This window comes from Lottia gigantea (assembly GCF_000327385.1).
Source record: "Lottia gigantea unplaced genomic scaffold LOTGIsca_72, whole genome shotgun sequence".
Classification (NCBI taxonomy): Eukaryota; Metazoa; Mollusca; class Gastropoda; family Lottiidae; genus Lottia; species Lottia gigantea.
Genome location: NW_008710427.1, coordinates 627,839 through 643,028, shown reverse-complemented (window position 1 = coordinate 643,028; position 15,190 = coordinate 627,839). Strand labels below are relative to the sequence as shown.

The 15,190-nt window shown below is 31.0% G+C and overlaps 2 protein-coding genes across 2 annotated transcripts in view; one reads left to right on the top strand and one right to left on the bottom strand.

Moving 5' to 3' along the window:
• Positions 1-323: 323 nt before the first annotated feature.
• LOTGIDRAFT_168095 (hypothetical protein) lies at positions 324-11,295 on the bottom strand (the record flags this gene model as incomplete). Its single annotated transcript, XM_009065969.1, has 5 exons — positions 324-2,069; positions 4,067-4,245; positions 4,510-4,699; positions 5,094-5,150; positions 11,023-11,295. 5 exons carry the CDS (start codon positions 11,293-11,295, stop codon positions 324-326), a joined length of 2,445 nt encoding a protein of 814 aa, XP_009064217.1.
• A 2,262-nt stretch (positions 11,296-13,557) lies between these two features.
• The window catches only part of LOTGIDRAFT_130994 (hypothetical protein), a gene marked incomplete at both ends in the record, with an annotated part of 3,425 nt that continues 1,792 nt past the window's right edge, over positions 13,558-15,190 (top strand). Inside the window, 4 exons of the mRNA XM_009065968.1 lie at positions 13,558-13,675; positions 13,893-14,017; positions 14,321-14,389; positions 14,754-14,855. Coding sequence (XP_009064216.1) covers positions 13,558-13,675; positions 13,893-14,017; positions 14,321-14,389; positions 14,754-14,855 — 414 coding nt within the window. The remainder of the gene's footprint in view (positions 13,676-13,892; positions 14,018-14,320; positions 14,390-14,753; positions 14,856-15,190) is intronic.

The window sequence follows — 15,190 nt, the reverse complement described above, 5'->3', positions numbered from 1 at the left end:
GTAGAGAGCTATTTTGTCTGGCATAATCAAAATAGTATTAGTATATGTGAGATGCAACCTACCAAAGTTTTACTTTGAATCTGTCCCTTGATCCAGCAAGACCATAACCTAAAATTGATTGGTCAAAGATTTAGTTCTTGAAAAACAAAAGATTTGATACTGTAAAATAATGTGTGAAAGAGATTAGATGAGTGCCATTTCAAGCTGTCCTAAAGTGCACACTAGGTGGTCAAATTAAATAATAAAATTGGGACAACAAAGGGTTAGTCATAGGAGACGAGAATATTGTCTTATACCAACTCACCACCCTTGTAATAATTTTATTAAATCACTGTTTCCATTTCATCAGGATCACTGGATTCTCCTTCTAATAACACTTTAGGCTGTTCATTATCAAAATTAATCACATAATTGGCTCTATAGGGTGGTGAGAAGGCAGCAGGTTGATTGTCAATGTTAGCACGATATTGTTCAGGAGATGGTTCAATTATCTGTTGATGAACCGAAGTGGGTTTATTACGGCTAGATTCAGAATAGCTGCAACCAGTCTGAGTTTCTAACAGAGGACGGTTTGATTCTGTGGTATAGACAAATTTAGGTCTGTGTTTATTGCCCTGATTATAAGTATGATGTGGTAAGGAGTGATTAGAATGATGTGACAGGGATGAGGATTGAGATGAGCTATCTCTAGAGGTAGTGGTACAGTCACTATAACATGGCGGTGGAGAGTATGGAGGGGGTTTCTCTTCATCTATTTTCCTCTCCATGGCAGAGTATAGCTGGTAATTATGGCGAGTGACAGGATCAATATACCCCACAATACCTGTACCAGCTTCACTAGAACGCTGTACCACCTGGAACGCTGAACACCTCTCTACAGTGTTCTGGTAAAGATTTGGTTGGTTTATAACAGGCACTGAATTGCTGTCAGGAATTCTTTGAAAAGCTGCTTTAGGGTTCATTTTCTTTACAGGTTGAGCATAAATACCTTCTGATGATTGTCTCCCTTCATTAATATTATGATATTCTGGTTGATTTAAATGATTGGGTTGAGATTGAGCATGGTTGATTAGTGAGCTATGTTTATTAACTTGACCGTACAAATCTTCAGGATTCGGGTCCGGGTTATCTATGGCTTTGATATAACTTTTTGGTCGTCCTGGATTAGGAATGATATTTTGTTGAACTGGAATATTTATAGGTAGATCACTGGATGTGTTTTTACGATGAGATCTACGAGCACGGTTTGGTGGAATGTCTGAAAATTCAGATTCTTCACTATCAGTTGGTATTTTAGGTTTGATCTTTTTCTTCTTCTGAATTTTGACTTCTGATTGATTGGCATAAATTCTGTCATCTTCATCTCCACTCATATAACTTCTCATATCATCTATTTCTTCATAGTGAGGTATATGACTACTCTTTCTTTTCTCCTTTGATAACTTAGCCTTAGTTGATTGAGATCTTTCCCAAGGAGGAAAATTATTTTCATAAAACTCATTCAAGTTAGCTGTCTGCAAATTCTCATACATTTGCTGCTTCTTAGTTTTATATGGTTGAGGGGTATGTGAGCGAATTTTACGCACATCTGACTCAGATGGCTTAGGCCTTGAATGGTATGGCTGTGGAGTAAACGATCGCCGTAATTGTTCATCAAGTTTTCTAGCACTTAATTCCACCTGAGATTTAGAATGTTCATTTTCTTTGAGATATCTCATTTGTAAACTTAATATAACCATTAACTGTTTTGAGTCTAAATTATGAAGAGTTACTGCCCTTTGACCTCTGCGTCTGTGCTCCTTTAATTTCCCTTTTGTGACTTTTTCCTTTGGTGTTGTATTGTCAACCACATCTAAGTTGTTAGATTCAGTTTTTGGAGCTTTAAGACTATGACTACGCTGTAAACTTGATCTGAGTCTATTAGCACTAGTGTCAGATTCAATTCTGTCTAAATCACTGTATGATGGTAGAACTGGTCGCACTAAATTTGGATTATGTTCATTCTCACTATCTGATGAATCTGGTGTGTTGGAATTGCTTATAGTAAAGATCTCATCATATGTACTGTTCTGAAATGATAAATAATAAAATTTTAATAGATAAAAAAGAAAAAATTCTTTCTGGAAAATTGAGTTTGACATACAAGGTAACAATATACAACACCAGCAGAAAAATATTTTCATCTTTAAGTATATCACCACAGATTTCAGACAGGAAATTAGAAGGGCACAAAAAGTGGATACATGTGATTTTGATATACTGCTATAATAATAGACCATAAAGAAAGACAAACACTGAAAACTAGATACAAGATTATTGTTGAATATTGTTAATGGATTGATAAAGTAAAGGAGTATATGATTGTACGGTCATAAAATGGGTTGTCCGTGGATGGAAGTGAAATTGGTTGAAAATTGGAAGATGAGAACCTTTACTGGTGGTCACCCTGAAATTCAGGGCCTGAATACGCTGTTGGTACAAATTTGAATTATATCAATGACAGAACTATGTCAAGTACAGTTATTCAGAAACCACTCAACTGTCTTGCCCTGCCCAGTGACTACTTAACTTTTTATAAAACAATAACATAGAACATTCATAAAAATTGGTTATTCATATTAGTTTTCTACTCCTATTAGATACAAAATCAAAAAGTGCCATCTAAACCTATACTGAGATAGAACCTGGAAACCCCTAAGAGTCTAACTAAGTTAGCCACCATAGTCCTATATAAATATTTGATAAGATAAATTTAGCTTAAAGCAATGAATAAGATTATAAATGATTGATAAAGAAATAATAAATTTCTTTTTTTACTTTTTATCTTCACTTCAAAAGTGACTTATTGATTGTTGTTATTGATTGATAGTGATTGATATGGTCACTATAATAAAATATAATCTTGGGACTAATTGTTCTGGTTTTGTAATATGATCACACCATGTTTCATATATGTTTTACAACTCTCTCATAACATACATAAATTTTTTATAATTTTACATAGTGAAAGAATGGCCTGGAAAATTTTGTGGTTCCCAATAACTGTTTCCCAGAAACGCCACTGTGTGAACAGATATTCAATTGATGTTTATCAAGCAGTTAAAATCATGTTACATTTATATATGAATAATCCTGAAGTCTCTCTAGAAAAGTTAAATACCATGACAATGAAATGTATTGTTTTTGATAAACAAAAATAATTGTAGTTATAGTAAAATAGTTATCCTATTGTTGTAATTATTGTATCAAACAATGACAGTTGCTGTGATGTTTACTAACATGTCTGTCATAAACTTTAGAACATTTAACCTTTGATAGGTCAATATATTTTGATGGACAAATACCACAAATAATTTTGTCCAAATTCTAAAATGGTATCTTTCATATTTCATGTACAAAAAGGGCTTTTGAAATGTAATTAATATTATAAAGGGTTAAATTCATCATCTAAACTAGTCGAAGTTGTCTTCCTCAAAAAGTTTTTCAAACTCTATAACTGAATATTATTCATTCAGTAGCTTTACAAATTCTTACAACATATATTCTCGTGCTTTCACCCCTTACATTTGGCATTTAAGATAGAGTAATAGCCTTTAAAAAGATATATGACTGATGGAAATTCCACCCCATGCCTTTGCACAGCAGAATATCATATCCTATAAAACTGCTTGGTGTGTGTCCAAAATCAACAACATCCCCAACTGAGTCTGCCAAGAACAAATATGTGGGTGTTCAATGTTAAACTATTAACACAATACTATTAGACATTCATGGCAATAATTATATGTTTGTCATTACCTATAGTTTTTCTTAAAAATAGAGATTCTAGTGGTTGCTAGCAATATAAGTCCACATATAAAGATGTTGGAATATATAAATACTATGATATATTTCTATGTCATGAGTTAATTTTGACCATGTCAATTTTCACACTTAAAATAAAATTTGACAGTAAAATATAGTTTAAGTTGTTACTGGGTATATGCCTACATTTGTTTATAGATTGGAAAGTGATAAAATTTATTGCCATGCAATGAGCAGAAGTTTAAAGATAAGTGAAAGGTACCTGATATCCTAGTTTTCTGCGTCTTTCCATTCTGAGCACCATTAAAGCTAGTATAGCTGATATTATACAAGCTATTGCTGAGACAACACATAAACCACATAATGTATATAATATCTGTATTAATATTACTTCTATATCATTACAATTTGATGTATCTTGAAATATTAATGTTACTGGTTCTGAAATATATACAATTAGAATAAAATAATGGCTTACTAGAAATTAAAATGAGATTTTCTCTCAACATAGTTGCTAGGAGCAGCAGAAAATTAGTGAAACTACAGCATTGATTCGAAACCAAAAATTGTTGATTTGGTAAAATGAGATTGTTTTGTAATTCATTATCTTTTAAACTGATTGTTTGGTTAAATAAGCCAACATGTTACTTGTGTAATTTCTTTTTCCCATTATAAACACATAAATATATGAAAAAAACAACTTACCTTCAATGGAATAGTCAAGTTGAACAAAAGAACGACTATATGGAGATAAACAATGACATTGTTTTTGTGGAGAAAGGAATGTACAATGTAAAAGTTGATTTATTGGTGGTATTATTAATGTACCAGTTAATATAGCTGATATACCATTTAAAAAAGCAGCACCAACATTTACAAATACACAAGAAAATACCTGCAAAAATAAACCATAATTATAAATTTTTTAAACATGTTTAAGAAGCCCTATTTTTATATTTTGGTTGAGGTAATTAGATTTTAAGTAAGATTAATTATAAGGAAACAGCCTAAACTATTTCAATAAATTTTGAAATGTGCATATGTTTATCCTACAGAAAAATATTTTAGTCTAGTGGGTTCCTTTACCACTTATAAAAGAATATGACAGTACCCATACAGTTACAAGATAAAAAAAGAAGGAAACTACACGTTGGAATTCATTTCTGAAAAGTGATAAAAATATGTGAAATTGAACACTTTGTGCTGGCATAGCAAATATCTAGGCAAATACCCCCTTTAGGATACAGTTGTGTGTTCAAGACATGTTTTAAAGATGATGTATCACTTACCAAGATTACATTCCTCTTCCAAAATAAGACTAGAACCATAATACCAGCAATAATTACCTGAAATATACAGGATAAATAAAATGAGGTACAAACTATGACATCTTATTGCTCTTCCAATACAACTTAAATGAGTACTGCTTGTATTTTGGGTAACTATTAAATATGAACAGTCTGAAGAAAAAATTGTGTCAAAGTTTTCCACTCTGTTTGCTATTTCAATGAGGTTAGAAGATTTGGTCAGCAGTAAAACCACTCACAAGACAAATGATACCAAATAAGGTTTTGTTTCAGGGTATGAAATATTATGAAAAATGCAATATGCATAAAATATCAAAATTAGCACAAAGCGCAGATGTGAAGCATTTTTGATGAAAATCTAAAGTTAAATCATTAGTATTGACACAAATTCCTAACTTTTGAGAATTCTAAAGTAATCTGATATGAACAATACAAGATGGTAAAAATACAAGTTGTTTCTATATATATATATATATATATTATATATACCAATAATAATATCATTTAATAACAACCACCTGCAGTTTCCTTTTACATTTATTACATATATTATATTAAAGTTAGAATGTCAACTGTAGAATATATGAATTTAAATCGTTATTATCCAAAATTATGCCACAATTGTTTAAGGTTTCAAACAGACATACAAAATATAGTCTAAATTGATTAAAGAAATTATATAATCTTTATAATTACTATATGATAACTTTCACTACACTCATGAGATTTTTTCCTCCATAACAAATATTGGTATTAGAAAGCTATCATCATTTTTGGAAAGGTTGGATTTGAAGCTATCATCATTTTTGGAAAGGTTGAATTTTCATTACTTACAACTGTATATTTTCAAGAAATGTTTCAGGATAATCCAATGAATCTGTGTTATTTTTGAAAGCAGGAAAGTCAAGTTTACAAATGTTTTTTTTAAGATGTCAATTTCCTACTCTTCTGATAAAAACTTAAATCTCCCACTTTTGACCTTGGCCAGTGCTTCAAAAGCTCTTTTGTTGGGGCTACAATATTAAAGTTATGTTTAGATTGTTACAGGTTTCTTTCCAAACTAACTTGATATCCCTGCCAAAATAATAAATTCATAGTGTATGTAGACTGATTCAACTAAATGAATTGGATCTGCCAAAAATATTGAGAACCTCACATGATGCATGCTAGCCAAATTCTGTCTACACTCCAGACTGATTCTTTTCTGCACTCATTGCCTTTGAGTTTCAAGAGAATTTTCATCACCAAAAAATAAATAAATCAACAAATTAAAGTGTGAACCACCTCACTTTTTAAACTTTTTAATCAAATTGAAATGTCAGATTTTGCCTTGCAAAAACATTTGCCAAGGCATTTTTCTCACAAAACTCAAGAACCTACATGTCATAAAATCTTTTAAAGGTAATTTTTCTCAAACCTTATCAAGTCTTAGATGATAGCTTAAAGCACAGTTATGCATTTAAAGTGTGGTTTTGTTCGATTTATTTTGCGATTTTACTGTAGATAACAACCCATCTATACTGTTGAGACTTGTTTCAGATACCAAACCAGTCAATAGCACAAAGGGCATAAAATTCACATGAACATTTTTATTTCAAATTAGAAAATATCAAATCAGATACCAAATTGTAACCCTCAAAATCATATCAAATTCATCAAACTGTAGTTGGTGCTTTCTCAACTGCAGAGATAACATTTGTAAAATTCTTAAACTGTACATTCTAAGAGAAAATATTACATCTTGTTTCATTACAATAACAAGATATTTCAGATAAAAAGTTAATACTTGTAGTTTATACTCTATCTGGTTATATCATTAAAAATAACCAAATATGATTCACATGTTATATATTGTGATAACCTAAACAAAGAAAATGATATTTACACATTTACAAATCTTGTCTGTAGCTTTGAAACAGTTTTTTTTTTTGAATGGGAGCCTTGGAACATTCCATATCTTGATCAGAATTAGTTTCAAATATAAGTAAAACTGTCCTGCTTTTTTCTAAGAAAAAAATCTATTTAGAACCACATCAGTTGAAGTACCAAGTACAAACATCACACAAAATACTTGAATTATATCTATGTATATACATGTATATATCTATTATGTACTAAATTTTGCGTATTTTCAGATGCTGAGAAAATCAGTATCAGAACATAACAGCAACAAATTCCTACTGATCTATTTTTATTTGCCTAAATTTATCTAAGACTATGGTTCATCAAAATTCAATGCATAAAAGTGCTTTAAGCTACTGGCACTGACTTGATAGTCTTCAAGAAAAATTACATTTTTAAAACTAATAAAAAACATTGCCAGTCAGTGAGAGAAATAATCTAATTATATTCACACATATAACTTGTTAATTCAATTACACTCATTCAATCATTGTGTTGATTGACCTCAAATGAGTTTCACCAGATTTTAATGTAGTTGGAGATTCTCAACTTATTAAGTTTGTAAAAGTCATAGATATCAAATTTCACTGTACATTCTGTTCAAATCCAGTCTCAATTCTAAAGTCAAAATTTAAGAAATTTGTATGGACATGTCACTTCTGTCTTCTCTGATAAATTTTGAATTTTTCTGATTATTTGTATATCAGCATCACTGTCACTCTTAAAATGTCTTTATGTTGATAAAAATATAATAGATTTCCCTCACAAGAAGTTTGAAAAAAACTATCAGCAATACCACTAAAAGCAATCGTTTCCTTTGTAAGCTTGAAGGTAGTTTACAACTTATTAATCTAAATTTATCCATCACCATCAAAGAAAATGAAAGTCAAGCAAGTCTCATTATTCAGTATGGAATCTGCTGCCTGGTCTTTACAGTTTAAAAATGTTCAGTGGATATTAGTTCAGAAGAGATATATGTATAATAGTGCATCTCATTAGTGATTTTCATCAAAATCAGCTAGTTGGTACTGTCTTTGATGTGACCTTTTTATTAATGTGGACCCTCTAAAAAGAAGTTAACCCAGTTTCTTTGCAGAAGAAAGAAGGGTATGTGAATATTTCAAGTATCTGTAAACATTTAATATGATAAATATATTTTTGTTTGACCTGACACTTCCTGGTCTAAATCTCAAATTTATAAACTCTGTTCTCATCAGGCATAAGATCTTAACTCAAGCTATAAATATTTATATTTAGATATTCTTATATTAATAACAATCTTACGAGCATGTCAAACCAATTTCCTTATCTTATTTATCAGCAAGTTTCAGTGGGCCAAAACTTTTGTACAAAACTTGGTGTGCATAATTATATTTACTTTTTGGAGCTGTAATTTACTTAAAACCAATGAGCATAGATTGATTAAAATTCTGAAATCAGAAATTCTGAAATTCTACCCTTCTATGTATATGTCTCAGAAGGCAAATTTTACTAACATTTTTACTAATTTCAAGCTACAATTAATACAATTCATATAAAAATTATGTGAAATATATACAATATAAGTAAGAAGACAGTAGTACATTTATATTTAGAAGAAATCATTATCCAAGTACATAATGAGGGTCTTGATCTTTTATCTACTCAGAGCAAATCCCTTTAATCTTTATCAAGGTCCTTGAAGTGTAAAGGATGTTATATCATCAGAATCTCATCTAATGAAATAACATCTAAGTGGGATAGCTTAATCATCTTGATGTTTTAGACCATATTTTCCTAGGTGGTCAAGAAACATTTACAATTCCACATTGTTTTCAAGAATAAGTCCTGAAATCTTCTCTCATATCACTGTAGCACAATACTGAACAAAAAAAGATTTTAATAACTTTTTCTCATTTTCTTTCATTTGTAAAGAATTTGTCTGTTAGCCACCCCAGGGAGAAAATATTTGATTGACAAGTTAACCTTGTGACTAATAATGACCCTCACTAGAAATATAATCAACTTGAGCCTGGCATCTGGAACATGTGATCAAGTCTTGGCAATAGTTAAAAAGAGGTTAAGAGTGGAAGTTGTAGTGATATTCCCACGGTAAGACTTGAATACCACTTTCTCATATCAACAGTTTTAACTGCCATTGGGTTATGTAGCCAATGATAAGAGCAGCTACTTTACACAGTGTGTTATTCTGTTGATAGCATGGAGAAGTTATCATATAACAAGTTCACACTATAAATTAAAACACTTACTTCAATTAATTAATAAAATATATTCCATTTCCTAATTCTCTAATTAAATAATCAAATTGATTAAAGGGACAGTCACACTTAGATGATTTAAAGCAACTATTCAGCAACTATTCAGCAACTATCAACTTTATCCTTGGGTACAACAAACATAATCTAAATCATAAATTTCTCTTTAAAATGAACAGGTTTTAATCCCCCAAATTTTAACAGCTTTTATGATCTAGTTATCAATGAATCAAATGTCAAATTTCCATTGGGAAGAAAATCCAAAATATGGATAAAATGTTATCGCTTTAAATCAAATGAAACTAGTGATGGTTCTATCCTACTGACTTTTACCTTTGATGGAAAATTGAATTTCACTGATTATTTTTAATTCAAGTAACAGCTTCAAAACAGTATTGATAGTATTAGAGTAACTTTGACTTTATAGAAATATCAAGTTTTGTACATTTGCATGTAAACAAATTTCTCTCTGGAGAATTTCAATTGAATATATTCAGAAAATTGCCCTCTGTAAAACCAAATCAAGGGGGCCACACTTATGTAGTACATAGTCTACATGTGTATATGTACTTTTATTTCTTACTTTCTGTCAACCCTGTTAAAAGTTATCATTTTAAACAAATTTGGGTGTAAATATCATTACTATCAAACTAGGACTGTGTGCTTTCATGGGTTGTTCTATTTCCCGATACATAAACATATAAAATAATTTACATTTCATTATATTGTGTGCAATACCTTGTAAGACATATTCTCAAAGATTTGAAATTTTTAATTTATAACTACCAATCTTTGTTAAACCATAGGCAGATCACCATTTCTAGATTTTAACTTCAAATGGTTGCTGTTAATATTGATATTGTGATGCCAAGTTTGATTTGAAATATAAATTGGATCTCATTTTTTATAGTCAGACAATTTGACAAAGGGCAGAAGATGATACATGAAGGAACATTTCATCGATCTTCAACATAATGTCATAGAGATTGGAGAGAGGTTTTCGAGCTTATGGCATGTATAAAAGAGTCTATTTGCATCATTCTGATTACATCATTAGGTGCAGACTGCAGAGGATTAGGACGTAAAACTCTATTTATTTCATTTCTAATTTCCACACTGATATCTGTAATTGCTGTTATTCTCAAAAAACAATTAAAGAGCTGATGATGACACCCTTTCTGTAAAACACTCTTGCTAAATGGTTTTTGAATTATTTTGTCACAACTCTAGAAGTAATAGATGCCTGCAGATCTAAACAACTTCATGCATTTTATAGAAGCAGAATATCTAATATTGCCCCTTTGGTGCATTAGTTATACACTAGCAAGTGTGAAAGCAGTCTGACCTCCTGCACCTGTACACAACCTTCTTTCAAAAGTTGATCCCATTAACAATGAACCTTTACCCTTGAAATTCAATAGTTTCCATTATCAGACTTATAATCCTTTACAATTCATATAAATAGACAGAAGTGTAAAACTGGCAGGTGTTTTTCATTTTTACAGGAATGTGAAAATGATGACCCCTATATATTTAAAACTATTATAGACCTTGTTTTCCCTGTGGGCTCTTGATAATTGGTGAAAAGTGTCAAATTTGTTCTGCATCTAAAAAAAACTGAACATACAGAACAACAAGCAACAACAATAACTTTTTTGTCATGTTACAATGATATGAACATAAGGGGTAACAGTTAACATAAGCCTGAGGGGATACTCTATCTTCGTGTGAAAATATTGATAAAGGAAACTTACTGAAATAAAGTTCACATAATTTGGTATGATTTCTGTATATTTTTCAGATGAGGTTAAAGTTCTTAAGTTGAGATAAATTCCACCAGTTACTAATCCACACACTGATACCACTAAACCCCATACTAAAAATATCCATAATCTTTTCTCATTCCACACTCTTTTCATTCTCTTTCCCTCCTTCATTCCTCCTCGATTTGTCTCTCTATCCACTGTAAGCCTATTACATTGGATAAGTGCATTTCCCTGGAATTTTTTGTCTGGAACTTTTGTCATATTCCCATATTAAAGAAGATAGCTTTGTTAAATCCAACCACGAGGTTCTATTTTACAAGTCCCTCCACGCTCCATTTCATTTTTCACAAAATACCGACACAACCGTTTTCTTTGTGTTGTGAGTTAAATAGGCTACCACTAGATTTCTTTATTCACCCATGAGAAGTTTATAACTTTTAGAATGTATTAATACCAAGCAAGACTAATAGTTACTTGTAATAACACGGTCCTATAATGTTAATATCACATCCAATGCTCACAATCAGACCAATAGAGTGCATAATAAGTACCACAAAGTTTTAAAACATTGAATTACACAGTACTGTTATAAACGTCCGTACCAGTTTCTAATAACACGAGCCCAATCTTATGCCAGCCACGCTCACAGTCAACGGCGCGAGGACAGCGCGAGCTATTCTCGTGCATTGGGGTCTCTACCGTCACGCTTAACGGTTTCTTTTCATTTGAGCCGATTTCAGTTCGTCGGAAGGCAAATAAAGTCTCTATAACTTACCTAACATATTAAATTTGAACCTTGTAGTCATTGTTTGTCTACACAAACATCTGGAATAGAATAAATTAATGCATGACACAAAAACTAAAAATTTTGAGCAAATTTTTCGGCATTCAATATCTTTCTTTCTTGCTGAATTCATTTCTCAAGAGTATTGAAAGGAGTAACAATTTTAGAGTCCGGTGTTCCTTTAAAAAAAATTGTCAGAAATTGTCAGTTCTACGCCCGATTTAGAAGCATCATTCTATTGGATAAAGCTATAGTCTTAGTTAATATTTAATCGATGGCACTCATCAATCAACTGAAAATTCAGATTCCAGACAGTGGATGAGGTTTAAATTGTGCATTATTGTGAACATATTATAACCTGATGAAGAAACCTGATTCTTTTGCATGTCGAACGATTCCCGTTCATTCCTAAGAAATTTATTTCTGATACCCACAGGGTCATTTACCAACAAAATACATAAATCGGACGTGATATTTCCGAATGGGATTCAACAAACACAGTCGTAGAGTAGTTCCATGTGACCCAGAAGAATAACCATTCTGTGTATCATTAGCAACACCATCTTATTTTTTTTTTCATTGAACTATAATATGTATAACACTTTATTTATTTGTTACTATTATAACATTCATCCTTTATCTTATAACCAACATGACATGACGGCTTATATAAGAAATAAAAGTCTGAGTACCGGTAATGTTCTTGACCATTGTAGATTAGATCCCATGTTAAATTATTACCTCCCAGAAGCAATTGCATATTGGAATTATTATTTTGATTACCCGGTAAATCTCTCTATAGAGACAATTAATTTCTTTTCAATTTGATGTATTCTTATGGCTAAAATCCACTTGTCTCTACTTGTGACCTAGGCCAGTACTTCTATAGGATACCACCTAATACCATGATATAAACCAATATTCAGATTATATTATGACATTACTAACTAAACACTAAATATATATCTGGATTTGTGATTAATTTTTCCCACGTATTTTCTAATATTAGTTATTTGTAGTCTGAAGGGGCACCTGCTTGTTGAAGGGAGGTAATTCAGTATATCTGGAGGAGTAAAAGGTATTGTTATTGTTAGGTCAAGACACTCTGAAGAAATTCCATGGTCAGGTCGATGGTTCTTGTTTTTAACGGGGTATTAAAACATTCAGAAGATATTTAACCGAGTGTGATAAATATGAATAGAAATACAAAAGAGTTTAAAGTAACGTAAGTGTTTTCAATCTGCAATGATTTCCTTCCATGAATACACCAAAAGAGAAATTGGTGGTAACCAAGGTAAACATGTTTTAGGCTAAATTAAGTAATAGCCTAGCCTACAAGTGTCTGTGACTTTATTTTCAATGTAGAGAGATTGTGCTTTTTGGAGATGAGGATCTGTAAGGAAGACCTGACAAAGAGATTTAATGTTTTCACTGATATTATTTATGAATTCTGATAATGATACTGTTACGGTCTCTATTGGAAGCATAGGCTACACTCAAACATGTTCAAACACCTTTTTTCTATTGCAAGTGCAGTATATTTATATAACTTGCAAAATAATGGTTCGTTTTTAAAAGTAATGCTGTTCATAATTAAATATTTGCACCCATTCTAAGATTCTATTTGAAGTGATTTTAAGCAATTGTGAAAGGCAGAATGTCTAATTAATTGCTCGACATTGTGATGGATGTTGATGTTTTCAAACTTAAGATAAATAAAAAAAAAAAATTTATTTTGAAGAGAAACTCAGACAAAATTTTCCCAAGCTAGAATTCAACATGTAGAAAAATTTCTAGGCTTATTCTGTGATACACTGGCTTCGATCACAAGAAAGAATGCAAGACTTCGAGATAAAGGTAGGCTATAGATCCTTCTCTTTCAGATGAAATTGAATATATTTTGAAATTGCTATGGGCTATTAAGATCAAACATTATTTTGAAAAATGGAGAATTATGGATTTTAAACCCCAAAAATTAGAGTTGAATAAAATATTTAAAATTTTATTGCATAGCAAAGAGAAATCTGTAATTACCAAAAGGGAACAAACTTGATGTTAAAACATTTTTATTCAGGTGATTTACTGTCTAAGTATATAATGGAATATGCTGGGGCAGAAAAAGCCAATGTAACAACTCAGAATTCACTTGTCAAATTTGCTGAGAATTTCTCTGCTATTCAGGATTATAGACAAGCTGAGGTAATTCAAATCATTTCCTACAAACTTTTATATTACAACCAGCTTCCCATTTATTTTGGTGGAACAAGATTATCAGTATGGTACTTAAAACAGCAGCTTTATTAGCTATGTAGACTCTCCAAATGTTTTGGTCAAGAACCAGCTGGAAGACAGGATTTGTTTTTATCTTTGCAGAAATAGTTTTCTTTCAGACATGAGATGTTACATGAAAGATATCTTGCCACATTCTTAAAGTACTATATTCCTGTCAATTTTTCAAGATAAAAAAAACCATATTCCAATCAAATCTTGTTGATATTTCAGATAAACAGATTAGAAGCTAAAGTTGTACGTCCCTTAGCATCATATGGTGATGTTTGCAAACACATGAAGGTATTCTATTTATTAAAATGTTATTGATCACGAATCTAATATCTATAATGGCCTAAATGTGATGATAGGATTTTTCGTTTAATTTTAATGAAGCGTGATGTCGGCTCGTTAAACAAATTTTAAAAATTTAAAAGGGGGTATCTGTAGCAATTTCATAAGGTATGAATTGTGACTTAATCCTTTCTTCCTATACGTTCATCTTTCTCAGTGACAATGTTGGTATTTCCATGAATTTCAGTAAAAGGAGTAATTTTCATTGGTTATCAATTTTTGATTTTTAATTTGTCGGGTTGAATGTTAGACCTTACTGTGTCATTCATTGTAGTGAACCTTTTTATCTAACTTATTTGTGTTTTAATTTCAGAGCATTGTGAAATCATCAACAGTATCTCATAATAAAGAATTGAAACAAAAACAGCAACTAGAAAAATTACGTCAAAAAGCACCAGGTGATCGTCATCAAATTGTAAGATTTCATTGTAGACTATTATTTGCAAGAAATAAGAACAAAGTGCTTAAAATTTTAGTTTAAATTTATGATGTTCTTGGGCTATGCAATACTTTGGTCTCATAACACTATTTTCATACCATGTATTTCACAGTTAGTTGTAATAGAAGTTTTATAGACTCAAAGCAGTAGACATTATTTTCATTGAAGGCCAAAATACAATTTTGAGGATATTGTTTAAACTATGGCTTGAATTTATTTCAAATCTATTGTGAGGTTTCATCATTACGGAAGCGTATTAGGGACATTCATTTTTTTTTTTTTGAATTTTTCAAGTTAGTATGTTGAATTTG